The following is a 27,959-nucleotide window of genomic DNA, read 5'->3' as shown; positions in this document are numbered from 1 at the left end:
GTGTGTGTGTGTGTGTGTGATGGTTTCCAATAGACCTTTCGCTGTTTACTTCTTCATGTAACTTCATGACTTTTGCATTTATGTAATTTCAACACTCGAAACGTTGTTTTCGACTCACAACTTCCAAAGGCTCACACCGCGCGAGATACATAACATGGGATTCCACGTGCGGTGGATGGCTTGTTTATGTAAAACGACGGACAGCCCTCTGAACCAATGAGCTCCCCTCGTACTAATTCCGTCACGATTCCCATGGAAACCCTTAGCTTGTAACCAATTAGAAAATATTGTAGGCGGAGTCTGAATTGAGGTCGCGAGTCGAGCTCGCTGATTGGTCGGTGGGCTGGAGTTGGAGCGAGCCGGGGAGGAACTGTAGACTACTGTGTCAGCCCGTCGGAAAACCGTCTCCCATTGAGGAATACTGGGTCTTTAACTCTATGCTTCTATCCGCAGTTGATTTTTGCTTTTCCTGGACCCCTTCGAGATCCAGGGTGGCTGTTTTATCTCGACAGGACAGGTAGGTTTTTATCACATTTCACCTTTTTTGTCGCTTCGGGATTTAATAATCGAGCGCAAAAAATAAGTTGCATAACGTAACCCTATGTGCGCATGCGCCAAAATCCTGGTTGCTCTACTTATTCTACTTTTTCCTTTAAAATGCCAGTTTTAAGCTTTCTTTTCTGTCGTAAATTTAAGCAGTATTGTATACTTTATTGACACCGACCGTCCGTGGTGAAGGGGTTGGTGTTACTTGTAGTTTATAACCGTCATTGCTACTTTTACATAACTGTGTCAGTGTACCGTGCACTGGATTGCAGGTCAACGTGTGTGTGAATTTTGAATAGCAGGTCAATGGGAGTTAGCTGGGGGAAGGGACGGTCGCTCCAGTTCTAAATACATTTTATTTCAATTTGCTTTGATTTAACCTTTTATTGTATTTTGAAAATACTATTTGTTTTACTACTATGCCTTATTTTACTTCAGATTTGGTTAAAAATAACTACTCTGGTAAGATGAATTAAATTCGTACTAAGCATACATGTTTATTTCTAGCTTTTAAGATCCTCTGAGAGACCTAAAAATGTCCCTCTCGCCTCACTGTACTGTAAATGTCCCATCAATTCAGTTCTACATGATGAGAATAATGATACCAGTCCCTCAAATAAAGACTTTCCCTGGTTTTGCTCCTGAAAATGTATAAAACATCTACACATTACCCTTCTGAAGTTAGAATAATACAGTAGTTGACTCATTTTGCCAGTGTTTTAGCTACAGACAGGATTCCACCTCCAAAAGCTTATTTTACTGGATGTATATTTCACTCAATCATATATTTAAGTATTATAGTTGTACCTATACACCAATGCTGTGTTATGACTTGTGATGTGAGGTCATGTTGAGAGAAATATTGAACTGTTAAAAACAAATGTGCTCAGAATTATCTCAGCAGATGAATAGTATATTTAGAGTATCTCCCTTTATATCACACTGAAACTTATTTTCCTTGTCAGTACAGTGGAAATCATAAGACCAATCATCCATTCAGGATAAAAATGCAGCATTTCAGAAATTGTTGGAGCCTGCGATTTCATGAAAGAGCTTAGAATAGAAGTGCTGCACTTGGTTTCAGTTGAGAGCATGAGCTTTTATGAAACAGGGCTGTAATGGCTCCTGCTGCACTTGAGCCAAATCCATGTGACTGGAGCAGCATTGTATAATTCCTGAGATCTGTGCTAGTGTGTTGGGCGCAACAGTGCTCTGAAGATACAGGGCTGGAGCTACTAACAGGAGGGACTTCACTTTCAATATGTCATTCTTGTGCACTCTTTTGGAGAGAGTGTGTGGATGTAAGATTACCCCAGCATGCGAGATATACTTATTTTAAGTGTGTGTGTGTGTGGGGGTATTACTCTGTCAAATCTTACCTGTTGCTGTGTTCCATCGTGTCAGTGGAAGACTGGGTCTCTGTAAGCTCCTACTCACATTCTGTATTCTTTTTTTAAGTTAAGATACTTAAAGAATGTATTTTAGAAGTTATGTACTTCTGATTGTGACATTTGCTTTCAGCTGATGCTGCAGTCACACTAACATCAACTCGTTGCCACAGTGAAGGACTAAACCTTTCTTTTGCTGCAAGATTTTGTGTTTATAACAGTTAAGTTGCTTCTAAATCTGCATTTCTTGAATTATGTTGAAGAAATTTGGATGTACTGGCTAATGTATGTATGGAAGTACTGTGTAAGGAGCTTGATCACATTCCTCCCATAGTTATGAAACTATCAAACCTGTCTGTTGACTTTATTATTACTGCTGTCACCTCTAATGTCCACTGATTGGTTGACATAGCTGCAACCTATTGTCACTCCTTACTCTCTCCTGACTGGCTATTTCGAGCAGCCAATAGGAAGTCCCCTATGACGGCATTGCTGCTGCCTTTCAGGAGTGGGTCATTAGTCAAGGAGGCTGAAGGCAGTGGATGTGGGTGGCTGAAAAGTCTAATAAGCTTTTTGTAAATCTTAAAATATTCTTATACTATCACTAAAACTTTGAGAAGTTATGTAAAAGTGCTTATGTAAAACATGAGAATAGAAAAGTAGCCTAATTTGCACACTTACATAAATAGCTTCAGTCTGATTGTGGACAGCTGAAACAGTGCAATAGTTTGGATTTAGCTCTAGTACCTGTTGCCAATATTTCCTATTAGCTGCAATACCCATGAATAGCTCCAGCCAGTGCAAGGGGGAGTGTAGGAGGACGTGCCTGCAGAGCTTTTGCAATCTTGTATTTTTATCTGGTATCTTCTTTTTTTTTAGCAGAACAAGATTTCTTTTTCACCTCTGTACAATTTTATTTTGTGTTAAGTTAAATTCTTATTGGCTACAAGTATATTGATAACTACCCACATTTGCAACATGGATTTCATGCAATATAACAATACATTGACATAAGGTTGTCTGAGGTGACTTGAGTAATTACTGAATGTGGTGTTTGACCGGACGCCACATTGCTCAAGGAAGTTTCCACAGTCATTAATATGCTGTACAGTCAGACACATATTATACTATGCAGCAATGCATCTTTCTATCATGTGATTGTGCAAATGATAGATGATAATACTTTTATTTCTTGAAACTGCTTTTCCCTCTTTATTTGTTGATCTCTGAATCAAAGGTGTCAGCTTGAGCAACTTGAAAGCGAAATAAAGCATTTTGTCTGTCAACTTCTAAACGTGTCGTGGTGGGTTGAGCAGGGCGAAGGCTTTTGTTGTCATCAACAATGTGTGTGTCTTCAGAGATGTGTTTTGATCTCTTAATACTCACCTTTCATCTGAAAAATCTCTTTTGAAAAACTGCTCTGCTCTGAGGCTTAAATCCACCTGCAAAGGGCAAACAACAGCTTATTTACTAGGCAGACCTTTAGATGGATGGCATGGCAGTAGCCTTGTGTGAGTTTGGGGGGGGGGGTGAACAATAACAATATCACTTTGTGTGATGCTGTGCCCTTTTCTTTAGCGTTGACTTTTGAAAATGCTGACACCCCATCCAAGGCCCCACTGGCTGGTCAGATCAAAGCTGATTCCTATCGAATGATTCTAATTTTAAGGGCTACATTTCTTCTGTGGTGGTATTTTGTCTGTGACAGTGCAGAGCAATGAGAAATATGAGAGGTTTAATGCATTTTTTTCCATTTTCTTTCTGCCTAAAGATCTCATCATACCGAGGCAAAACTCCATTCACCTTCCGCTGCTCTGCATCACTATGAAGAAGATTACTTAATCTCACAGCTTTTTCACTCTGGCCCATCCCATGTCTGAGAACAGTGACCCAAAACATTACCTGTACTCCACCCTGGACGGGTGCAAACTCTCCTGTGAAAGGGTCAGCTTCCAGGTGGAGCAAAGGGAGGATTCTTCCTGCAGCTCCATCAGCCAGCTTCACTGCATGGCCAGCAGTTACAGTGAGGGTTGTGGTGGACAGGATACGGTGGAACTGGAGCCGGAGTTAGGCTTGGCCTCCGAGGGGAGCGACAGCAGCCATGATCACCCTGCCTCACCTGGCTCTCCTCACGATGACAGGAAGCGGACACACTCACCCTTACATGAAGATGTAGAGATGGGGGGCAGCGGTTCAAGTGGGAGTGGGACAGAATCCCATGGCAATGAGTCACATGGAAATGAGTCCCATGGCAATGAATCTGTGGGCAGCTCAAATGGCAACTGCAAGGATTCCGCTCTCTTGGAGTCATCAGGAAGCAACAAGAGGTGAGACCACACCAAGTGCACTGAATCGTTGTAAAGTACTTCTTTTCTCGCCGTCGTGGGGGAGCGGACCATAAAGGTCACGGAATTACGCTTCATTAAATATACAAAAGGGCCATTTTCCCCTGTATAAGTCATATTTGGAGAGAACCATTGTTGTGGAGAACCTTGTTAATGTCTCAGACTGTGGAACATAGCAGTCAACCTAATCCTCAGCAAAGATTATGCACAAAAATGTTAATTGGGCAAGATAATTAAAAATCAATCAAATAACACTGACTTCAAAAACCTATCAATTATGTACTCCAGTACATCACCTAGTATTGGCCCACCATCGTTCGTGTGCTATTATCCCTCTTCAAATGCAATTATGTATTGTCAGGGTATTTCAACATGCGACACATCGTACATGTAGTTCTTCTTTTTTTTTTTTACACTACATAGACTTGCATTACTTCTACAGTGATGGGTACTGTTACACAATAGAATGGGCTTGGTGACTGAATACAGGATTTTGCCACACACCCCAGGAATGGTGAAAATCCACCCTCCGTGATAGAGGAGCAATGCGTAAGACGTAGCGACATCTAGAGGTCAAGTTGCTCATCTCGTCCTTATCCATACAAATGTTACTATGCTCTGCTGGATCTTTTATCCTTTATTGTCAAAATTTTGAGCTCTTAAAATTCTGACAACATAAAAATTAGCAAATCTAGAATTTGGAAAAATGACACTCATCTATAATTGCTCCAAACACAGTTAGAAAAGCAGAAACAGAGCAGCGGGGGCATCTCTCTGTGCCGAATCTATTTCTTCATCAACAGTAGTGTAATAACTGGAGAGGACTCAGCTTAAATAGGCTACTTTTAGCCCAATTTGAAAGCAGTGTGACAGGAGCCAGGCTACTTTTATATCTGTTCCGGGCTCTACCTTCTCCCTATGTGGATATCCAGCAAGTACCTCAAGGTAGCAAAAACACAATTGCAATTCTGAGTGGTTGTACAGAAATGAAGTCATCTTTATGAATATTTCATTCCCGTAATTCCAAAAGACCCCTCTTACCCTACACACTGTCCCTACAGTTATTCAGGTTCTGTCCCGAAGCGTGTCACCGTGTCACTGTTAAACTGGTTTTCAGTAGATGCAGATGTCAGTGTCATCAGGTCATAACAGTTTTAGTTTCTATAGTTTATTCCATGACCAATGCAAATAATTGACAAAAATTACACACAAAAAAAAACCCTTGCCCTGTGAGTTTATAGTCACGCAGTGAGGTGTGTCTCTGCTCAGATGAATTTAATACATTTGAGGAGGTAACACGTAGATGCATGTGTAGGATACAGAGGAGGTGCTTGGCTGCACTGTAGCCCCTGTCAACTTTAGTTCTACCTCTTAAATCAGCGGGACTCACGTCATATAAGATTGTTTGATGATTTATGAACATTTTTCAAAAGAATCCCTTAATGTCGGTACTCTGTTGCTTTTAGCTTCTAAGCTGTAGATGAACATTTAACACCAAGATAAGCTCCCCATCAGCTGAAGGTCGCCATCCGCCTCCTTTCACTCTGCACTCCGTGCCTGATGTGTCTGGTTGATTTGTCCTACCACAGCACCTGGTGTCTTTGTGTTTTACCTTCAGCCGTAACACACTCTGGAGCCCGTGCTAACACTTCAAACTTTGTCTGAATTTTTTTGTTTGTTTGGTTTTTTTGTTTAGATGAGTTGACATTCTTGCGTTAGCTGACAGCTGAAGGTGAAGGGAATAAAAGAAGCATGACATGCAGGATATTTAGGTTAAATTGTGGCATTCCAAAGATGATTTAACTATTTAAATGATTTAAGTTTTCAATTAGTAAAGAAAACACTCCTGAAAAATACTTAATATCAAAACAAAGTTTGGTGATATATGATTTCACTGTCAAATTTTCCCAACATTTTATGTTGCATCTCCAAATTTTAATAATTTCTTTCCTTGTCTTTTGTCTCATTAGCAAAAAACTTTTTACATTTTCAAAAAAGAGTCAGCGGTTCACTACCTGATCCTCTTCCTACTCCTCCATGTTTGCTACTTTCTCCTCACTATCACTTATGAATGAAGGGACTGATGTTTATAACACTCTCAAACATGCCCTTGATTCACTTCACCATGTTTCGTCTTAACTTTTGTTTTGGTGCTCGAACTGTTCTTTCACAATGCTAATGTTTTATGGGAGGTTTTTTTTTGTATCCTTCCTCAATTCCAATGTGTTGTTTATGGTTACAGCTCCAACTCTCACAGTCCATCTCCGCCCAGCAGCTCCAACGCCTTCAGTCTGGTGAGCTCAGAACAGGACAACCCTTCAACTAGCGGCTGCAGGTTGGTAGACATCTTATTTAATGGTTAGATGAGATCTGCAAAGAGTCTATATGTTGGGAGTTTATCAGTGCATCAGCTCCCAGTTTAGTTAACAACCCACACGGTTAAATACACTTCCTCTCCTTTTCTATACATTTTAGTTGGTAAATATTCCTCCCTTTATATAAAACACATTTTCAGTGAGGATTTGTTGTTCCCCATGCTGGAGAACCTGTGACAGCATGGGTGAGAGTGTCATCCTGACACACGTGTTTCTGTCTCGTCTACCCACTGCAGCAGCGAACAGTCAGCCAAAGCGAAGACACAGAAGGAACTCTTCAAGACGCTCAAGGAACTAAAGATGCACTTGCCGATTGAAAAGAAGAGCAAAGGAAAGTCCAGCACCGTCAACACACTAAAGTATGCCCTGCGATGTGTCAAGCAGGTGAAAGGTAAGACCATTTTGTCTTGGTTTTTCATCCACGTGGTCATAGATGGATAGATAGATAGAATAATATATGTGTGTATGTTTACATGTATACTTCCCTTGACCACCAACACATTTCACTGATCTATTTGCAGCCAACGAGGAGTATTACCAAATGCTGATGATTAATGATAGCCAGCCGCCAGGGTTCGAAGTATCATCCTACACCATCGAAGAAATCAACAGCATCACTTCTGAGTACACCCTCAAAAACACTGTAAGTACCTCTGTTCTTCACCCCGCCATCCCTATTGCGTCATTACAGTGAGATGACACATTTGAGGCAGCAGTGGCACATGTTTGAGTTCGATTTAGTTGTCTGGAGTATCATGAGTCACGTTGTGTTTTCATGTATCAGTCAGGTTGTGCTGATGTAAACGCACGGTGAAAACAGCTTTCTTAAATGTTAGAATTTATTTGATGATAAAAACAAACCAGTTTTACTATGTTGTATCTCAAGAAGTTAAATATGGCTTGGACTAAATAAAGAAACCTTTTTTTAAATCTTATTTCCTGCAGGATATATTTGCTGTAGCCGTCTCGCTCATCACCGGGAAGATCGTTTACATCTCGGACCAAGCGGCGTCCATTTTGAACTGTAAGAGGGAAGTGTTTAACAATGCCAAGTTTGTGGAATTTTTGACACCTCAGGACGTCAGCGTGTTCTACAGCTTCACCACACCGTACCGCTTGCCCTCGTGGAGCATGTGCACCGGAGCAGGTACCAGCCATCTGCCAACTTTTGTGTGAATGAAAGCCTGAATGTAGTGAATGATATGGATGAATGATATTTTTACTCACCACTAAGAGCACGTGGATAACCCACAGGCAACACCATCACCCGTACCACCTGCACACATACAGTAAGCACCCATTTCCTTCACATAATCCACCTACCGACACACACACACACACACACACACACACACACACATATACACACACACACACACACATATATACACACACATGATCTTACACACATAGCACATGTTTCATTAACATCTTCATTCACACATATGTACTCCCACACATTTGGTGAAAACATAATCACAGCTATGAGGGTGATCCATGTCTCTAAAATTTGAATTGTTTTCTAATCTGTTTCTAATATAACAACATTTTTTAAAAAATCTACTAAAATTAATTTGCAAATAAGCACCTTGAATATATCTGACCTTCCTGTCTATGTGAATCTGAGGCCACTGAATGTGTGTGACAGGACCCACTGGTGAATAGAGATGACTAACAGATTAAACAGATGGACCATGTGGAAATAGCCAATCCGAAGCGTTCGATGATATATTCATCTTGTCCTCTCTTTCTCCCCTCTATCTTATTCAGAGTCATCTCCCACGGAGTGCATGCAGGAGAAATCCTTCTTTTGTCGCATCAGGTGAGTGACAGTGACAGGCAGCGACTGTGATCCACAGTTTCCTGCTCAAACAAGCTCTGAGTCAGCAAAGTGTTAGTGAGCAGCAGATGAGATGAATCAAGTGGCCAGATTGGATGCTAATGTTGGAACAAAGCCTGTATGTTCCATGTTTTTGTCAAGTATTTACCAGGATTTATCATCAAAAAATTAGAGCAACAATGATTGAGGCCTCTTTCACTTTGGGCCCCAATGAATGAAGCCATCAGAGTTGTAATTTTAATTCCCATATGTGTTTGTATTTTAGTGGTGGAAAGGAGCATGAAGGAGATCTGCAGTACTATCCGTTCCGTATGACTCCTTACCTGATGAAAGTCCAGGACGCTGAGTTGTCTGAGGAGCAGTTCTGCTGCCTCCTGCTGGCAGAAAGGGTGCACTCTGGTTATGAAGGTGAAACAGATCTACTTAGATTGTCCATTAAATAATTCTGATGGCAAGTGGAATGTTTTTGTTTTTTTAATGTTTATCAGTACTATAATTTTTTTTCTTCTCCATCCACAGCACCCAGGATCCCTCCTGACAAGCGTATCTTCACCACCACACACACTCCTAACTGTGTTTTCCAGGATGTTGATGAGAGGTGAGTGATAACAAACCTTTTATGAAGTAAACAAAATCTTGTAGCTTCTTTGCTTTTTTTTTTGTTAAGTAGGCCAGATGAATCAGTTCTTAACACTCTGTAAAATGTTGTTGTATCTCCATCAGAGCTGTCCCTCTGCTGGGTTACCTTCCCCAGGACTTGATTGGCAGCCCTGTGCTGGCCAATCTGCACCCAAGTGACCGGCCTCTAATGCTGGCTGTGCATCGCAAGAGTAAGACGAACTTTCATTCCCTCTGTCCTCAAGTATCACCTAAATATGGAGCATGTTAGTTTCAGTTTATGGAGTGGGAGGGATCTTTTTTTAATTTTATGGTGCTCAGGTCCTTGTTTCTCACACACTCTCTTCCCTCTGTCAACAGTCCTGCAATATGCGTGTCAGCCATTTGACCACTCCTCAATCCGCTTCTGCGCAAGAAACGGGGAGTACGTTACCATTGACACAAGTTGGTCCAGCTTCGTTAACCCCTGGAGTCGCAAGGTCTCCTTCGTTATTGGGAGGCACAAAGTTCGCATGTAAGTATGCACACTGCAAAACTTAAACTTTTAAACTCAGTCCTATATGGCTCATGTGTCTGATAGTAGAGATAGTCATATTGATTGATAATGGTGTGTATTCTTCAGGGGTCCAGTAAATGAAGATGTTTTTGCTGCACCTTCCTTCCATGGAGGCAAGATGATGGACTCAGACATCCAGGAAATTAGTGAACAGATCCACAGGCTGCTACTCCAAGTATGTATGCGTGCACACACACACACACACACACACACATACATACATACATACAGCGCACAAAAAACATACTTTTCATTCATGTTGTCATCAGTTCCTGTAACAGCCTCTCTCTCCACAGCCAGTCCACAACATAGGCTCCAGTGGTTATGGGAGCCACGGCAGCAATGGCTCCCATGAGCCTCAGGTCAGCATCAGCTCGTCCAGCGAAAGCAACGGGAACCTCATGGTGGTGAACACAGCAGAGGAAATGGGCAAGTCCAAGCCTCCCCGGACCTTCCAGGAGATTTGTAAGGGAGTTCACATGTTGAAAAACCAGGACTCCCAAGTCTGCCTGCGCTCCCCTCCTTCCTCACCCGCACCTTCACCATCCAAACCTGAGCAAAAGAAGACTACAGACAGTGAGTTCAATTCAGTAACATCCAGGACTCTATTTTAATCCCTTTAGAAAGTCCAAAAGTTGACTTAAATGATGGTGAACTAAAAATTCATTTCATTCCACATTTCAAAATAATTACAATAATAACTTTTAAGTGCAGACATAGATACAGTAAGATCGTGGATTGAAACAGATGTGTTCCTCATTAGCGCATCCATCTATGTGCCTGTCTCTGTGTCTGTTTGTGACACTGTCTTTGTCTGCAGCAGCAGCAGCTCAGAGGAGTCCTGCCCTGCGGCTGAAGGAATCTGCGCCCCCTCTACAGGGCAAAGAGAGCACTGCAGCCAGCATGGAGGATTTCACCTGCAAAGACCAGACTGTCTGCTCCTACCAGCAGATCAGCTGTCTGGACAGTGTCATCCGGTGAGCGTGTGTATACAGAAATGATGATGATAAAGGTTGTGTAGAAAGCTTGCCCTCTCTAAATGAACCCCTTTATGTTTCTCAGGTACCTTGAGAGTTGTAACATTCCCATCACAGTGAAGAGGAAGTACCAGTTCTCCTCGAACACCACTTCCTCCAACTCTGATGATGACAAGAAGGAAAGCATGCAAGTGCCAGCAGGTGCAAACACAGGCATGTATATTTATTATTTCCTTTGAGTTGCTTTTGGTTAGTTGCATTCTCTGGATAGAATGCATAATCAGCAGCATGGAGTTAACCAAGAATCTCTCTTATTCAGATCCTTTGATACCGGAACTGTCTAACATGAAAGCTCCCAAGAAACCTCCATCGGGGGCAGCTGCTGTGGTGGGAGGCCCCCTGGCCCCTCTGACCCTGCCCAGTAAGGCTGAGAGTGTGGTGTCTATCACCTCCCAATGTAGTTACAGCAGCACCATCGTCCACGTGGGAGACAAGAAGCCCCAGCCAGAGTCTGGTGAGTTTCTCTGTTTGGTCTTTAAAAGAAATGACATTGAACTCACACAGACAAACATCTGTCATGACATCAGATGTGTGTTCATCCAAATGTTAGATAATTAATTATCTTGCTGATGTTTCCACTTAACAGAGATTATTGAGGATGTGGCAGAGAGCCCAGCACCCCCGGCTCAGCCTGTCAGTGTGGTGTCCCCACTCAGCCAGGAGAAGGAAGCTTATAAGAGGCTGGGACTGACCAAACAAGTGCTGGCAGCACACACCCAGAAAGAGGAACAGGCGTTCCTCAACCGCTGCCGAGATATTCGGAATGCCAGGACCTTTCAGAAGGAATGTTCTACGTATCTGCACAAGCATAGAGGTCGAGCCAATGCTGAAGGTGCAGAATGATTGAATTTACTTTGATATCCCCTACTTGAAAGTTTGTTCTGTACTATAAATTAGTGGTTGACTAAAAGACCTTTAGCCAGGTATTAGTGGGATGAGGTTGCATATTTCTGTCTGACCTTTTCTTGTGTCATCTCAGAACCATCTGGACTACAAGGTGCTACCAAACTGGGCTCCACCAGGCCAGAGACTGGGACTAAGAAAGGCAGCCGTAACAGGAAGTCCAAGAAGCCTCGTATGAAGCATCCTGATTCTTCAGACAGCGCTGTGTCCAACCGCAAACCCCGTCCCCCTCTCCAGGGTCTCAACCAAACCTCATGGTCGCCATCAGAAGCATCTCTGTCAGCTTTTAATGTCTCTTACCCAACCATGGTGCCTGCATACCCTCTCTACCCCCCAGCACCTGCTGCTCCTGCTCAGGTGCCCCGTCCTGACCCTACCCTTTCCACAGGCTTTGTAGAGCGGCAGAGCACACAAGCACCCCAACCTGCCACCCCATTCCCCACCCCTATTGTTACACCTGTGGTGGCATTGGTGCTGCCAAATTATCTTTTCCCCCAAATGGGACAATTAGGCCAGATGGGACAAATAGGGGCTGCTCCTAGATCAACATTTTTCCCTGAGCAGACACAGACACAACCTCCCTTCACTGGCCAGCAGTCCTTTCAGCCCCCCCAGGCAGCCTTCACCATGCAAACGCAACCTACATTCACCAACCAACCACTGTTTCCCGTGCAGACTGCCTTCTCCCCCCAACAGCCTTTCCAGACTCGTCAGCCTGCCTACAACCCCCAGCAGTCCTTCGCTGCCCAGCCCTCCTTCCCAGTACAGACTCAGTTTGTGGCTCAGCCCCCATTTCCAGCTCAGCCCTTCACTTACAGCCTAAACCCAGAACCCCCGAAAGCCACTACAGGGGAACCCCGAGAGGGGGCAGCATCACGCTCCTCAACGCCTGCATCTGGAGCACGAGAGCCTGCCACATCGCCAACACTGTTTGAGTCGCGGTGCAGCTCACCGCTTCAGCTAAATCTTTTGAGCATGGAGGAGGGGCAACGGTCAGTGGAACGGCAGGAAAGCACAGTACTGTCTGGTGGAGGACAGGGGAACAGCACTGCAGCACTGACAGGAGCTGCAGGGGCTTTAGGGGAAAAGATCAGTGTTTCAGCCAAGCCTGACAATCATCACCAGGTGAGAGACTCAAAATGATGTAGAAAGATGTATTGTCATAAACACAGCTACTCACAGGGCTTTTGGGTACTCTGGGTACTGGGGGATTCTGTCTGACCATGTGGTTCCTTGTGTTAAAGGTGGACCCTCCAGAAGATGGGGGTCACAGTGATGGTAACTCCTCATCTTGCGACCTACTGGACATCCTACTGCAGGAACAAGAGGACTCCCACTCGGGTACCGGATCAGCAACATCTGGCTCTTTGGGCTCAGGATCGGGATCCAGATTGGGCTCGGGATCTGGATCAGGTTGCAATGGCTGTGGAACTTCAGGTAGTGGAGCCTCAGGCAGCAGAACAGGTTAGTTGATCAAGTTTGAAGAATTATCTATAAAAAAGATTGACATTTTTCCTTCTCAGCACAGACAGTTGATTCACTTTTAACTGTTTCTCTAATACTCCACACAGGGAGCAGCAACACTAGCAAGTACTTTGGCAGCATTGACTCTCCAGAACCCGGCCCCAACACCAAGACCAAAGCAAAGATGAGGGGGGAAGGAGACTCTCAAGGTGGTCTGTTACAAACCAAGGTCTCATCTAAAGGGGAGGGAGAGCATTTCATCAAATATGTTCTCCAGGAGCCCCTCTGGCTGCTGATGGCCAATGCTGATGACAAGGTCATGATGACCTATCAGATGCCTTCCAGGTGAGTTCAAGATTTACACGGCAGCAACAGCAAAAACAAAGGTTTTTAAGAAGAAATTGTTAATATTCAATCAAATTGAACTTTTTGGGGAAAATAATCAGTAAATTTTGTGTCACCTGATCCACAGGGACATTCAGAAGGTTCTACGGGAAGACAAGGAGCGCTTGAGACAGATGCAAAAGAGCCAGCCCCACTTCTCCTCCGACCAGCGACGAGAGCTGCTGGAGGAGCACCCTTGGATGAGACGAGGGGGTTTGCCTTCAGCTATCAATGTGAAGGTCAGTAACACACACAGATCTTGTGCATTAATACTGTATACTTTTGGATTTGGTAAGTATTTTAGTCGTGGTAATATTTGTTGCATCTGGATGTACATTTTGACAACAGTCTTCCCTCATCAACCAAAAAGTCAGTTATATGGAAACGTTTGGATTTAAGGAAATAGACTATCACCTGACTACTAGCAGAAAGTTACCAACAGTATGGGTGTGTTTGTGTGTGTTCAGGAGTGTGTGTACTGCAAGGATGCAGCAGCAGCCCCCATCGAGGAGGACCTGCCCGACATGGACATGGGTGAGCTGGGTGATGAGATGGGCCAAGAGCAGCCAAACAACCAAAGCAAATCAGAGAAGGCTCAACTGGACTCTGGTTCGTGAACATTTGGATGACTCTAGGAGGGGGACTCACTTGACCAGCCATGGAGCCTCATGATGCCCAGACACACACAGATTGTTGAATTGAGACTTTACAACTGTGTGCCTGTGGCAACCTTGAAAACTACACTCTCATACACACCATTGACTCAAACAGAACTCTCTGTTGCAACGTGGTAGTGAGGATACAGCTGAAGCGTCGGTGTGTGTGGGGTGGGTTAAGCATAGGACTGCTGTTCTTAATGTGCCCCAAAGGGGGCGCCGGTGCATTATGAACAGCGCACACAAACTCTCTCTCTCTCTCTCTCTCTCTCTCTCTCTCTCTCTCTCTCCCTCTCTCTCTCTCTCTCTCTCACCGTCATTTGACATTGTATAAATATCTCTATATATATATATTGGTCGCTTTGATATTCTCACAAAACAAACATCATTAAATGATTTTAAAATGAATATGAACTAGCAGCCCAGGACTGTTGTGAAAATATTCTGCTGCCAGACATGTTTGTGTTCTCTTGTTTTACCACCTGGTCACATGTGCACCCTTCAAACCGGCGATTCCCTTTGTTTTCCCATCAGGAAGTATGGACAAACATTGTAGGGTGGATTAGATGAAGTATGCTGGGTCAAAGGGTCAGAGGTGGTAGAACCAGACTCTACAGCCAGTAGCTGAAACGCACAGTCAGACTGTAGTGACAATCTGATGCACACAAGACGGTCATCAAATGAATTATTTATTTTGTAGCAGAGAAAATATCTAGAGATTTTCACAAGCTTAAGCCAAATCAGTTCAACTGAAAGACAGTGCATATATGAAAGATGTGTGTGTGTGTGTGTATATATATATATATATATATATATACGTGTGTGTGTGTGTTTGTTGCATGCCAGGAAGTCATTTTAGTCTGTAGGTAGCTTATTATTTCTCAGTCAAACCTCCTGATGTATGAAGTTTCTGCAGAGAAGCATCGACGCGGTTAAATAACCGCTTAAAAGATTTTGCATTGAAAGGATGAAATCTTCTAAAATCAAAAAAAAGAAGTGTGTTTCAGGCACCATCACAAAGCCTCAAAGTCTCTGCGTGTGTGTGTGTGTGCGCGAGAGAGAGAGAGAGAGAGAGTGAGTGATTGAGTGAGTGAGAGTGTATACAGCGGTACGATGAAAGCTGCCAGTAAGAGTGGTGCATGACCAGCTCTGAAATCTTCAGGATGTTGGGTAACAGCGTAAGAAATGTAGCGAACAATGGGACCATGTTGCCTCAGTAATCCTAAATAGGAAGCTGGATTACACAAGAAAAATGGCGACATCCTTCCAGTCGTTGATTTGCAACCCTGCAAATTCATCAAAGTGTTGAGGGAATGGATCCACATTGGTTCTGTGTGCTTGAGAATTGGGAACAAAGCTGGTGCTAAAGCAGAGAACCTGTCGAGGCGTGTGAATGTAACAGTGACCGGACCAAGAACATCTCAATGGCTTTGTTTGTTTCTTTTTTTTGTACCTTTTTTATATTCTCTGTATTTTGTTTTATTTGAAGAGCTTTTCAGTGTCACCTAGGATGGACCCTACCTCTATGAATCCAAGGTCATGTTACTGTGATTACAGAGTAACCAACTTAGCACGTGTATGCGTGTGAACAATGCGTAATGGACACAGCGGTCAGATACTTACGTGATTCCGGTGAGTGATGGGCCTGCACAGACTGGCTCTGTCTCTGTGAGTGAATGCACCCAGACGACGGCGCCCGTCACCACCTTTAGCAACTCTTGTCTCTTCTCTGTGTAGAGTATCTCAGAGGAGGCCTCCAACACTCACCCGTGTATAAAACATTTATTCTATAGGAAATGTGCTGAGACAGAAAGTTAGCCTTACTTATTCCTAAAAGAGGGAATCCATGTTTAAATGATTTAAGTACTGTTGGGGTGTTGGAAGCCCCCTGATCTGTAAATACATACACACTGTACTGGCACATGATTTTGTGTATGATGCTGTACATGTGGTTCATAGCCACTGTATGAGTCTGTGGTATACGCAACTAGCATACTTATTTGCTATTTTTGTAGGTGAGATTTTGTGTTGTTTGAGACATGGAAACGATGTTGTAATAAAACTACAGAAACATGGCACTTTCTGATGTATTACTTTGCTTCGGTGTCTGTTGTGAGTGCAGCTCGACACGTCTCCTTTTGTTTCAACTTCAATTTTTTTCTTCCTAATCATTCAGTAATAATTCAGAACTTTTTTATTTTTTTTAGATTAGATTTAGAAAATGGATGGGTTGATTCTTACGGTTCTCTGAGGTGGAAAGAATTATCCAACAATTTAACATTGCTCGACTTTTGTTAAAGAGTGGCAAAAACTGGAGAGGTCTATAAAACATACAAAAAGAATCAAACATCCACGATCATGATAAACTAAAAAAAAGATGTCGGTGTAGAAAAAATATGAATACACAAATACCCAACCAACCCTGACTCAAGTTACAGCCTTTTAGTCTTGTAGAAATCAGGAGATACAATTAGTTCTTTGTCAGTTTGTCCCATCTGCGTGGAACTAAAACCTTTCAAGGCCTTTAACACAAACTCATCTGCCTATATTGCTGGCAGCAGTTGTCATTTTTTGCTAAATTTCCCTTTTAATCTCTCTTCAGTCGCTAAAGATCTATGAGAGTCGACGCCTTCCACGAGCCACTCTCATCGCACGCATTATTCTGGCGTACAGATGATGTTGCTGCCGTCCAATCAGAGGTGACTGCCCTCTCCCGGTCAAAGGCAGTTGAGGGGGACGGCAGGTTCCCCAGGGATCTGTTTCAGCACCATATGCTCGCCTCCACCGTTAAATCTCTCTAACGCCAACTGTTGCAGTACACTGACCTTTAACCTCAGAATTCATATGCACGGATGTCACCAACCCGCCGCTGATGCATGTGGACGCTCCCTCTTGTCTGAGGTTTTTCTTACTTTAACTAAAGCTGCTAATGTGGTCAGCGTGTCGTCCGTCATTTTCAATTAGCACATCGGAATGAGAGAAGAGGTGGGTGGGGGGGGGGGGGGTCATCTTCCCACATGTCCTCCAAAACTGACATTGTTATAAGGATGACAGAATAAAGGTGATCACTATATTTCCCTAACACTTACTTAAATACAGCTTTACTCACTGATGGGACGAGAGCATGTGGTTTGCACAAGGATCCTTCAGGATGCATTTATTTGCAATAAAGCCCATAAACATACAGGTTTGGACCGTGGAGCAGTTCAAGTGTTTGGGGGTTAACGCAAACATCAGACTAACATGGAGTGGAATGGATTGTTTTGCTTCTGAAATATAGCAGATGTTGTTTTGCAAAGTTACATAAAAAAAACTAGGTAATTTGATTGAACTTTTTGGTTGTCAGTGTCCAAAAGTAAATACATTGCCAGTTTACTATTGAAGAGAACATTTTGCTAATAATCCTTCCGTACTTTTACTTTTAAGTGTGAACTTTTACCCCTAGTGTAATGATGAACACAGGAAGTGCTACTTTAACCTAAATGTGAGATCTGATGCACCACTACTTTACAAACACAGCATCCCTGAATCTTGATGCTGGAGCGTAAGCTAACCTTGAAGCGTGTGTGTGTGTGTGAGTGTGTGTGTGTGTGTGTGTGTCCATCCCTTTGAAGCATCTGAGCCCACTTGTGTCTTCTTCAGTGTCTATTCAGCTCTTGCTGGCTTTGACACTTCTCTGTCAAATGGTCACCGGCAGCTTTGATCATTGTGTCTCCCTTTTCAAATGTGTTTCTTCAGACATTCACACCCCTCCACCATCTCTCCTTGTTAATTACTCCCTCAAGACTCCGAGATCATCTGACAGCAGGAAAAGCAACCACATGAGCACCGTGCGAGTGCCACCAAATATCAAATACACCCTTATCTGATAAAATAAAGGAAAATATCCCACTTTGTTTTTTTTCTTCCTTTTTACAGCTGGTTACAACTTTTTAACTTCCCATGAGGAAACGGACGTTTAGTTAATGAGGCAGGTGGTTGGTGGGTCCAGATGGCTCAGACAGGATCTAACAGTTCTTTGTTATCACAATTCTGGGGTGAGAGAGGAGACACTATCTGAGGTGTGACTCTTTCATGGGAACCAAAGGGACTCGAGAAGAGGATGTAGTAGTGGGGAAGACACCCGGGTATAAATCTTGAAGACCTGTTGTAGATCATCTCAGACAGTCCTTGTGAACACCTGATCACATCTCAACTTCAGTGCTCCTGTTCAACTACGATTTAGTTCTAAAATCCTGCATAGTAACTCCCGTCAGACACATTCATGATAACATTTTATTCATCAAGTTCAGACATTTTCCAGGCAAATCATTTCTAATCATCATTACAACATTCTGAAGGAGGCTACAGGTCAAATAAACTACAGGTCTTCATGGAATACAATAGAAATATTTATATTATTAATCAGAGGCAAACTTATCGGTTTCTACAAGAGCTTTTCTCCTCATACAAATGCTATATACACAAACATATTGACACAAAAGCGAGTGAACATCCTGAGCTTGTCAGTCTGTCGCTGCTGGGATATAAGTGAAGGTTGAAAAAAGACTCCGAGGGGACTTGTAGTGGTCACTGAGAAGGAAAAATCCACTCTTTCGATGTATATCCAAAGTACTTCAGGAGTGTTGTTCTCTCACTCAGTACATTCCTTCATTTCCCAGAATGCAAAGGGAGAGATGTAAAACTGCAGTGCCTCAGGATGAAGAGAAAACCCCAATCCGTCAGTCGATAAACTGATCCCTCTGCCTCGTCCTGCAGGTTTCATTACTGAATGGCGATAAATCCATGAATGTGTCATGTAATTCCCAAAGGCAACTGAGCCCAAAGTTTTTTTTAAGTGATCGTGTGTTTTAGGGTGGAATTTTCCATTTCTGAAGGAGGCCCACAAAACCTGCATCAACAGCTGTATCTCCACCCAAGCCCCTGCCCCTACCAGGGTCTCCACATGCACTGAGGGTAGGTCATGGTGGGCCTGGCGTCCAAAGCTTCAGTGGAACTCTGGTTGTGCTCGCTGTCAGTTTCATCCAGGTCAGAGCACAGGTCCTCACTGGATGTGGTGGAGGGGGCTGGGGAGAGGGCCGAGGAGGAGCCGCTAGATATGCTCCTACCTCCAGGTGAAGCCAGGGTTGAGTAAAGAACCTCGCCACCTCCCCCGTGCCAAGTGGTGCCATTGTTGCCAGAGGTGTCCGTGATTAGATCCATCAGCACATCCTGGAGGTGGTCTTCATTCAGGGGCATGCACTCCAGGAGGTGGTTGAGGAGCTCTGCTGCCACCGTCGCATCAATGCTGGGACAGCTGGACACGAACATGTGGACCTCGTGCATGCACTGGATGTAGCCGGCGGCGAACCTCTCGCTGGCTTCATGGCTGAGCGCGTTGCTTTCTGCGGGCAGGGACAGTATGAAACTATATTGAACTGGTCCAAGCATCACAATCAAATCACTTGGGTAGTTTTCTGTGCTTCTCTGGAGAATTGTTATACTTCCTTTCCATTGAACAGAAAACAATACTTTTTCATTCCACCTTTAATATCCAGTGCCTCATAATTTATGCCCAACCTGTCAATTAACTTACAAATTTATTGGATCAACAGTCAACCATCATTCCTACAATGGGTTGGACAAACACGAGAAACGTTTTATGCTGATTTGATTTTAGCATTCAATGCTACTTCCATGTGATCATAAAACGCACATAAAATCAAAACCACAAGAGTAAAAATTACAAATATATATAAATAAATGTACCCTCTTATTTAGGTTCTTTAATTGAAAAAACAAAGAGCATTCTGGTTTCAAGATTATTTTTGTGTGTTTTCACATGTGGCTCTAAAGCTCTTTTTTAAATTAGCCTTGTTGAGTAATGTGCATTTCTCAATTTCAAGGAGTCATTTCATGTAAAAAGTTATAGAAGTTCATGTAAAATCCTGAATTTTGCTTTCATATCTGATAACATCTAATCCTCCACGACTGACTGCATCATTATTCCACTGCTTTCTAGTCAAATTCCACCAAACGTGGATGATACTCTTTGTTCCGACCACACAGGATCAAAAGGTGATGTGTTTCCTATTGTCAGACTTGGGCCCCTCATCCATGTCCAGTGTGCAGACCTTGCGCTCTGTTCTTCAGTATGTCCTCCACCTTTTTCACCGTCATCTCCAGCACCTCTGCGTTCTCCATCTTGGAGTTAAACTACGGGGAAACAAAGTCCGTGAGAACCCGAATCTACAATCGCGGTCACACAGGTGGAGCTGTGGTACTCACGTCTGAGTCCGCCAGCAGGGTCCGCAGCTCCTGCAGACTCTCATTGATCCGGGCTCGCCTCTTCTTCTCCACCAGGGGTTTCCTTGTCTGCAACGATCACAATTCATTCAGTGACAGAAGCTGTGAGACTATGAGGATGTTGAATGCGTCCAGTTAAACTGCGCCACATCACTGCGGATGACACCAGTGTGTTCCAAGCTGTTCCCCCATCACCACGTCTACCTTTCTGTCCGTTTTCTGAATCCCATAGTAACCCTCGTCCTCCTCCATGCCAGGTCCGGTCTTGCTGGGCCGAGCCGAGGGGGCCATGTTGGTCTGATCCGTCTCTTCTCCTGCTCCCGCTGCTGCTTTTTACTCCGCCAGCGAGGAGCAGCTGGCAAACGGAACCGGTCACAGCGAGGAAAAATAAAAGGAGACTCGTCGTCCCTGTGTTGGTTATTGTGCACCCTGAGTCTGCTGCTGGCGCTGCCTACCCGACTGACTGTTGTTAGTATTTATAGGGGCTTATTAACATGTGAATAGGGGCCGAGCTGGTCTCGCTGGGGGACAACAGAGCGCACACTGGCGGAGCCAATGAGCGTCCATCCCTTTGTCTCCGGTCAACTCCGGTCTGCGCCCGGAGAGCCGCACGGGCTTTAATTGTAGAGGTTTCTGCGTAACGGCAACGACCACTCCGTTTTTTTCCCCCTTTGACTATGGAGGAAGAAATGAAGCGTCTATGTCCCAAATCAGACAGAATTACGCGTTGGGAGACTCAAAACTTGTCATTTTGTTTTGAATGCTGTAACTAATTCATGTTGATTCTTTTTGAATATACGTTATTACACTTCAAACAGGGGAAATGTACATACATGGGTTCTAAAAAAAAAAGGGACAAATTCAGTACAGTCGCTGGTAAATAAAAGGTGAAAAGTATTTTTACTCAAGTACTACATTTGATGCTGATGTAGCTATGTTTTACTGTAATATTTGCATTTGCATTTGAGCAGGCTTGGTACTTTTTTCTCATCCACATATCAAGGCAAACGTTGTACTTTTTAAGCTTTAATGACCCTCAGTGGTCGATGGATCAATTGTTAAACGATTCCAAGCACTGGTGTATACAAAGATCGCGTAGGACGTGTCTTCTTACTATTGATATTTAAGTTAACTCAGTATCAAATACTTAGGTTTGTTTATTTGAGTCGAATTTTGAATGGAGTCTTTTACAGAATAGTTATAATCTCTTTTCACTTACTTTAACGCAGTAAATGAAGGAGCACATTATGTTCTACACATTTTGTCACAACTGTTCATTTCTTAAACCGATTTATTTCCCCGCTGCGGTTTGGCAAAGTTTCCCGCCCTACCGCTCGTCTCTCCTCCGTGGGCTGTGACCGAGCCTCAACAGATCCTGTTAGGCGGATGTAATGCGATGCCTTCAGTTGGCAGCTGCTGCCGGCGGCCCCTCGGCCCAAACTGAATCAGCCCGGGGAATTAAGGGCTCCTCTCCAAAGAAAGCGACAGGTGTTGTCCTGCGCCTCGTTTGTTCTCCCCGTTGTTTGGTGACTTCTGATTTGTGCGCAGCCACATTCTCACGTTGCCTCCTCTGCTGCGTCTGTCTGGGGTTGAGTTGGCTGACAAAGCTGCGCCATGTTCTCACATGGTGTGTATACATAAATAAATAAATAAAGAAAGAAAGAAATAAAAAGGAGGAAAAAAGTGCAGAATATGAATGAAAATTTCGAACTTAGTTGTATGTTGAAACAATATGGAGCACTTTTTGTCCATGGGTGGGCTAGATAACATTTGGCGTACAATTTTACTTGTTAATGCCTAATAAACTCTCCTCGACATTAGGTACATATGCATGTCCCGTACACGGTATTGAAATACAAAGTATCGCCACAAAAGAGCTGTTCTAGCTCACTGAAACAAGAATCACACGATAAAAGCATCCAGGTGCTTTTACGCACAGCAGTTTCGCAGCAGCAACGAAAAGCACCACAAATGTGCCCCAAATGAAGGAATATTTTCTGGCCTTTGAAGTGGAGGGGGTCTGGCATCAAGCCACCCCCAGATCCCTGCTCCAGATCTTTAATGGTGCGGACTGCGCAGAAAGGGAGCAGCTGTCTGTGGCTCGCCTTTGTTGGACGGCTCGCCGAGGAACCAGGCGTCCCCCTCTGTGCCTGTCCCTCTCCTCACCCCCGCCGCCTGCTTCCACCAAGCGGACAAACACAACCACAATAATAGCGGGAGAACGGGCTCATTGCTGGTCTTGAGATCCCATTCATGAATGTCATTAAGTCCACTCCTGACTTTCGATTGAGAACTCAAACGGAGAAGACAAGTACCCCCCCCCCCAAAAAAAAATCATGCCACAATAACGTGTAACGCAGCCTTACAGATGAAGAATGAACGCACGTACCAAAGATTCCTGATGATCAACTCACCATTTATTGAAGTTTCGATTTTTAGAGTAAGAATGAATGATTTTAATCCACATTTACCTCTTACATAAACTCGCTTATCACCAAAATGAGTACCAGAAATACTTTATATTTAAAAAGAATCAAAGATGAAAATATGGAGCATTCACAGAGTCCTTATGTGTCACCGGTGGGGGTTTGTATCATTTTTGTTGTTTGTCATATTGGGGGAAAAATCCCCAGCAGATGAGACTTTATTTTAGGTGGCACAAACCAGTATTTGGTATTGGAGACTTTAAACTGGTGTCTTATTGCCAGTTTTGAGAGGCAGATCAATGAATGGATGACGTGTTTGTGAATTAATTGATTACTTGATGATTGATTATACCAAACAATGATGACTCATGCTTAATCTAAACTTTGTGGCCTTATTGTCAAGTGCTATACGTTTATTTTTAGTAGTAGTAGTAGTACTAGTTGTTGTTGTTGTAGTATTGATTATTGTTATTAGTAGTCATAGAATTTATTGACGTCAGCATGACAAATGTCACCAAATATGATGTATAAGTGAATATATGTAATTAATACAAATATACAGGTCGTGGGCATAAAGAGGCAGTTTTCTTAAATTACAAAATCAATATTTTGTGCTGATATAATAATGCTGATTATATTTCAAGATAACTCCAGTATCAGCACCCTCAGTTGAGGCTACACGATCAACCAAGACGCAGTCCACTTGAGAACTGATCCCATTCAAGTTTTGTTTTCCAGTTCACAGTAGGAAGATCACAGGTGTTTTCAAGAACATGAGAGATGGCTCCTTTTCATTCTAGTAGTTCTATTTCACTGTACAGAACGGGCTGCTAGACCACCTCTGACGTGGACATCTCAAATCCTCTCAAATAAACACATTGCAAATAAAACAAGTGGATGAAAGAAACTCTGCTGTCATGATCTTTTCCTTGTTTTAGTGACAAAGTGAATGTCGCACCTGAGGGTTTGAAGAAGCTGCCGGACAAATGGACAGTCTGTCGACATCCACTGTGTAAAACCCTCGTGTACGAAATTGTAGCAGATTCACAAGTGTAAATAATCGATGTAACTTCAAGTGCTGCTGTACAGTCAAGGTTTACTAACCTTTGATATTATCAGAAACACCTGACTCCTCCTAAAGTGACATGTATGAAAAATGTGTGAATAACATGGCATGTGTATTTAAACTGAGGCCTGTTAAATCTGCACAACAAAGCGATGCTGGAAACACAGTGAGATAACATTGTGAGATAAAGATGCTTATTGTAAAAAGTAGGCCTTTTTTTCCACCCGGTTAACTGTTTTCTCCACGTATTTCTGTAATTATGTCGCAACAGAATTTAATTCCGAGTAAACAGGTGTTTTAATGGCAGGGAATCCTTCTTGATGTGAGATTCCCTCTCACTCATCTTTCTGTTATTTTATACTTGAACGGCCAAAATGTCACAAGATCCTTCGTGTGCTTGACAAAACCTCAAGAGTATCAAGAGTACAAAGTTTATTAATAGTAATGTTTAGTTAATTACACAGCATAAGGAAGAAGACATAAAAATCTATGCAATGCCAAGCAAGTGGTCTAAGAAGCAAAGCCATGCCTTATAATGTCAAATAAATAAGCTGTTAATACAATAAATATATGAAAGATTAGGAGAATAGGAGCCTTCTATAATGCAGGCTACAGGAGGTCGACTTCTGAGGGAAGTACATAGAAAAGGTCTGTGTAGAATCATCATAGCACACCTACAATAATAATAATAACTGGAACAAAACCGCCCCACGTGCTTGTCTTCTGAGCAGCATATCTATAAGATACATAACAGAGGATGTCTAACAATAGGGAGAATCATCAGCATCAGTTCACCAGGTCACCAAGGCCTCCACATCTCTAGCATCCCCAGGTGGGAGCTGTGGAGCACTGCACTCTCCAGACGCACATGGCAGTTGGGCTGGTCTCTCTGGAGCTGCCTGGGGTCTCCTCTTAGAGGTGTTCCAGGGAGTCCTGGACTGGCCAGAGGAGGGACATCGAGTCTGGCTGTGGGCTGGAGAGAGCGCTCCTGGGTGGACCTGGGTAGGGACTTGAGGAGGTGGTTGAGCAGACGGGAGCCGAGAGTTTTGTCCATCCAGTCACAGGTGAGGAGCATGTTGTGGACCTCATGCATGCACTGGATGTAGCCCGTGCTGTATTTCTGCTGGGCCTCCAGCCCTAACGTGGGGTCTGCAGGGGAGACAGAGTGAGTTGATAGCGTCCTCTGGTGGCGACAGTGCAACCTGCATCCATTAAGTCTGTTTCCTATACCAGTTAGCTTCACACAAACTTTCTTAAATATTGAAAACAACTTGTTCAGAATATTCTTCGATAATTACAATTGTCCAGATGATCCCATTGATACTGAGGATGATACGTTTATGTGCTGATGCTGCCCCCTGCTGAATAATGACGTCATTGCTCACCGGATGTCAAACTATATCATGAATGATCCCGAAACCTAAACTTTCACACTCAAACACTTTTTTTTCCCCCCACAGCCAGCATCAGTTCATTGTAAAATATACACACTTTTCATGTTACATTCGGCCCAACAGACACACGTCAGACGCACATGCACGTGCTCCTTACCGTTACGTTTACTGCTCTGGATGTTTTGCAGATGTTTCACGGTCATTTCTAGAATATCAGCTTTCTCCAGTTTGGATTGCTGTAGAGAGATGAGCAGCCTTGAGGTTAAGTTTATTGTTTACTTGTGGTGGGACAGCGGGGGTGTGGGGGGGGGGGGGTGCGAGAGTTTGAGGACATACTCACATCCAGCCTGAACGCTCTGATCACGGTTTCCTTGAGCTGATCCAAACAATTGTTTATCCTCTCACGTCGTTTCCTCTCAATCAGAGGCTTTCTCAGCTAGTAAGGGCGAGAAAAAGAAAGATGATGCTCGGTTAACGGCGGGAAAGATGGCGATGCGTCACGCCGGTGCGCACTGGTTTATCTAAGAGGAAATGATCCGTCGTAAGTCCGATGGTAAAATACCTTTCTTTCCTCCTTGGCATTGGGATGTTTGTGCGCCATAGATGAAGCAGTCATGCTGATGTCGTGTCTCTTCTGCTCTGAATCTCAGCGCGTCTCTAGGGCCCTCCGCGCGCCGCGGCCCTCTTATTTATAGGGCGCAATTAGCATGTGAATGCTCCAACTCTTTGGCTGCGGGATTTTCCCACACACGGGGTCCCATCAGTCAAGACTGACAGGTCAGTGGCTCCATTCAATAACCGAGAGACCCAGGCTAGAAAAAAAAATCACACACAAGCGACAGATGTCCGGCCTGAAACCAAGCCTCCCTCCAGCCTCCACCCATGAAAACTGCAGTTTCCTCCTCTCCCAGAGATGAACAAGAGTGTGCAGTTACCGTGTTTTGCCCCGGGGAGCCCCTCGCCCATTCTGAACAGTGGCAATGTTACACTACCTGCAAAAAAAGGCCAACCCTTCTCCCTTAGCGCTCACAGGACGACACAATAGGCTGACAAATCGCCCGAGAATATGTCAGCTCACGTGTTTGGCCTGTCTGTGAAATCTCAGGAGCCGTAATAACCTCAGTGGAAGCTTTAAATGGAAATATCTCAAATCATCAATTCTTCTACATCTATATGACATAGAAGCACGTGTTTAACAGCTGGCTGCAGCAGGAGAGGACAGCCCTGCTCTCCGAACACCTGTGGCATGTCCTGCCATGAAGATGTCCTGCATGTATTTAGCCGGCTTGGATCACACTTCGCGTTTTCAAGTACCAGGCATCTGCTGTTCACTGTTTTCGTGAGCAGATGTCAGATTGACCAGATGTCCCCCCACCTTTGGGTCCCTTAAGGCGAGGGCCTCCTTTTTTTCTTTTTTTTTTTCTTCTTTTTTTTTCAGAGCCACGCGACTGCCAGGCGAATGCCGGGTCGTGGGAACAGGAGTCCAACAAAGGGATCTATTCATCTAAACCTAATCAGCATGAAGAGAGTAATAACCTCCAGAGAAGCTGGACGATCCTGCCGCGGAAGAGGAGGCGGAGCAGGAGCGGGAGGAGGAGGCCTTGGCAGGTGACCAGTGCTGACCAGTCAACTTGGTCTTTGTAGCCGGTGCCATGGGCAACGCATCAACTACCTATTTAACCTCGCTCTTATACTTGTGTGTATCAAAGGAATCAGGCTTGCATGCATAGTGTAGTAATTAAAGAAACGCCCCCTGTTTCTAAAAGTGTTGAAAGAAATTGAAAGCTAATTGGTGTCTGAAACTCTGGATGCAAAAGAAGCTGTCAAAGATTAAACTCTACTGGACCACAGTCTGCTAAAAAATGGTCACCTCAGACATTTTTACATCCATAAACACAGAGACACTCAACTATTTCTTCCTTTTGGGTGATGAATATGATGAAACCTTTCTTGGGGCCAACTGAAGGTCAAATATCTCAGTGAAGCGAGTAAATAGAGACCAAGGTCCCTGTTGAAGCTCACGGTGGATGGAAGAATCTTCCAGCTGCATTTCTTGAATTCTTTCAGTTTTCTGTTGTAGTTTTGCTCAGTTTAGACAGCATTAAAAGGTCAACATTATGGTTTGGGTTAAAACAGAAACTGAAAAATCCAACAGGCTTTTAAAATGAATGACAGACGCATGGAGAAACTAACGCCAGAGAAAAAAAAAGGCAAATAGATCAAGCAAAGGCAGACTATAAAACCAAAGTGGAGCAGGTACTTAAATCCAGCAATGCGAGAGAGGTGTGGCGTGGAATGAGGACAATGGTTGGCCTAATTGTACAAGGGATGGACAGTGGTTTCGCCAATGAACTGAACTGCTATATTTGCATGTCAGGAGACTGTTGGACTGTCCAGAATGTTTTCAACCGGGAAAGTGAAGAGAGGATGGCACACGGGTACTTGTACCATCAGATCCCATGTATTGACCGAACTCTTTCAAGTCTCATTGGACTCACAGACAATTCTGAGATTATGGAAAGAATATAAAATAATCATACAACCCACAAATGAACAATCCCATTGAATTAAATGATTTTAGACCAATAGTTCTGACGCCAATAACTCTGAAATATTTTGAGCATATAGTTTAATCCTATTTGAAGTCTGAAACTAATTTCAGATGGACACTACAAT

At 43.6% G+C, this 27,959-nt stretch overlaps 3 protein-coding genes across 4 annotated transcripts; 1 reads left to right on the top strand and 2 right to left on the bottom strand.

The window, feature by feature from the left end:
• The first annotated feature begins 340 nt into the window (after positions 1–340).
• On the top strand, positions 341–16,215 carry LOC147254341 (period circadian protein homolog 2-like). Of its 2 annotated transcripts, none has more exons than XM_086215960.1 (22): positions 341–517; positions 3,706–4,261; positions 6,522–6,614; positions 6,891–7,045; positions 7,176–7,297; positions 7,600–7,801; positions 8,425–8,476; positions 8,760–8,902; positions 9,014–9,092; positions 9,218–9,324; positions 9,473–9,626; positions 9,735–9,843; positions 9,965–10,244; positions 10,492–10,645; positions 10,731–10,858; positions 10,965–11,159; positions 11,292–11,537; positions 11,685–12,733; positions 12,853–13,072; positions 13,180–13,417; positions 13,545–13,695; positions 13,924–16,215. In XM_086215960.1, exons 2-22 carry the CDS (start codon positions 3,807–3,809, stop codon positions 14,071–14,073), a joined length of 4,482 nt encoding a protein of 1,493 aa, XP_086072086.1. In that variant the 5' UTR covers positions 341–517; positions 3,706–3,806; the 3' UTR covers positions 14,074–16,215. The 2 variants fall into 2 exon arrangements, with proteins under 2 accessions (XP_086072086.1, XP_086072085.1); XM_086215959.1 differs by having other exon boundaries at positions 10,489–10,645; positions 13,924–16,214.
• Positions 16,216–18,340: 2,125 nt separating this feature from the next.
• On the bottom strand, positions 18,341–21,033 carry her13 (hairy-related 13). The gene is made up of 4 exons (XM_086215110.1): positions 20,602–21,033; positions 20,380–20,466; positions 20,226–20,307; positions 18,341–19,496 (listed from the first exon to the last, which is right to left on the bottom strand). Exons 1-4 carry the CDS (start codon positions 20,686–20,688, stop codon positions 19,042–19,044), a joined length of 711 nt encoding a protein of 236 aa, XP_086071236.1. The 5' UTR covers positions 20,689–21,033; the 3' UTR covers positions 18,341–19,041.
• Positions 21,034–24,391: 3,358 nt separating this feature from the next.
• Positions 24,392–26,231, bottom strand: her8.2 (hairy-related 8.2). Its single transcript, XM_086215109.1, has 4 exons — positions 25,846–26,231; positions 25,624–25,719; positions 25,441–25,519; positions 24,392–25,038 (listed from the first exon to the last, which is right to left on the bottom strand). Exons 1-4 carry the CDS (start codon positions 25,897–25,899, stop codon positions 24,689–24,691), a joined length of 579 nt encoding a protein of 192 aa, XP_086071235.1. The 5' UTR covers positions 25,900–26,231; the 3' UTR covers positions 24,392–24,688.
• Between the last annotated feature and the right edge of the window lie 1,728 nt (positions 26,232–27,959).

This window comes from Aulostomus chinensis, chromosome 10 (assembly GCF_037954235.1).
Source record: "Aulostomus chinensis isolate RoL2024-O1b breed Wild chromosome 10, RoL_Achi_v1.0, whole genome shotgun sequence".
NCBI lineage: Eukaryota > Metazoa > Chordata > Actinopteri > Syngnathiformes > Aulostomidae > Aulostomus > Aulostomus chinensis.
This window is presented reverse-complemented; position numbering and strand designations above follow the sequence as displayed.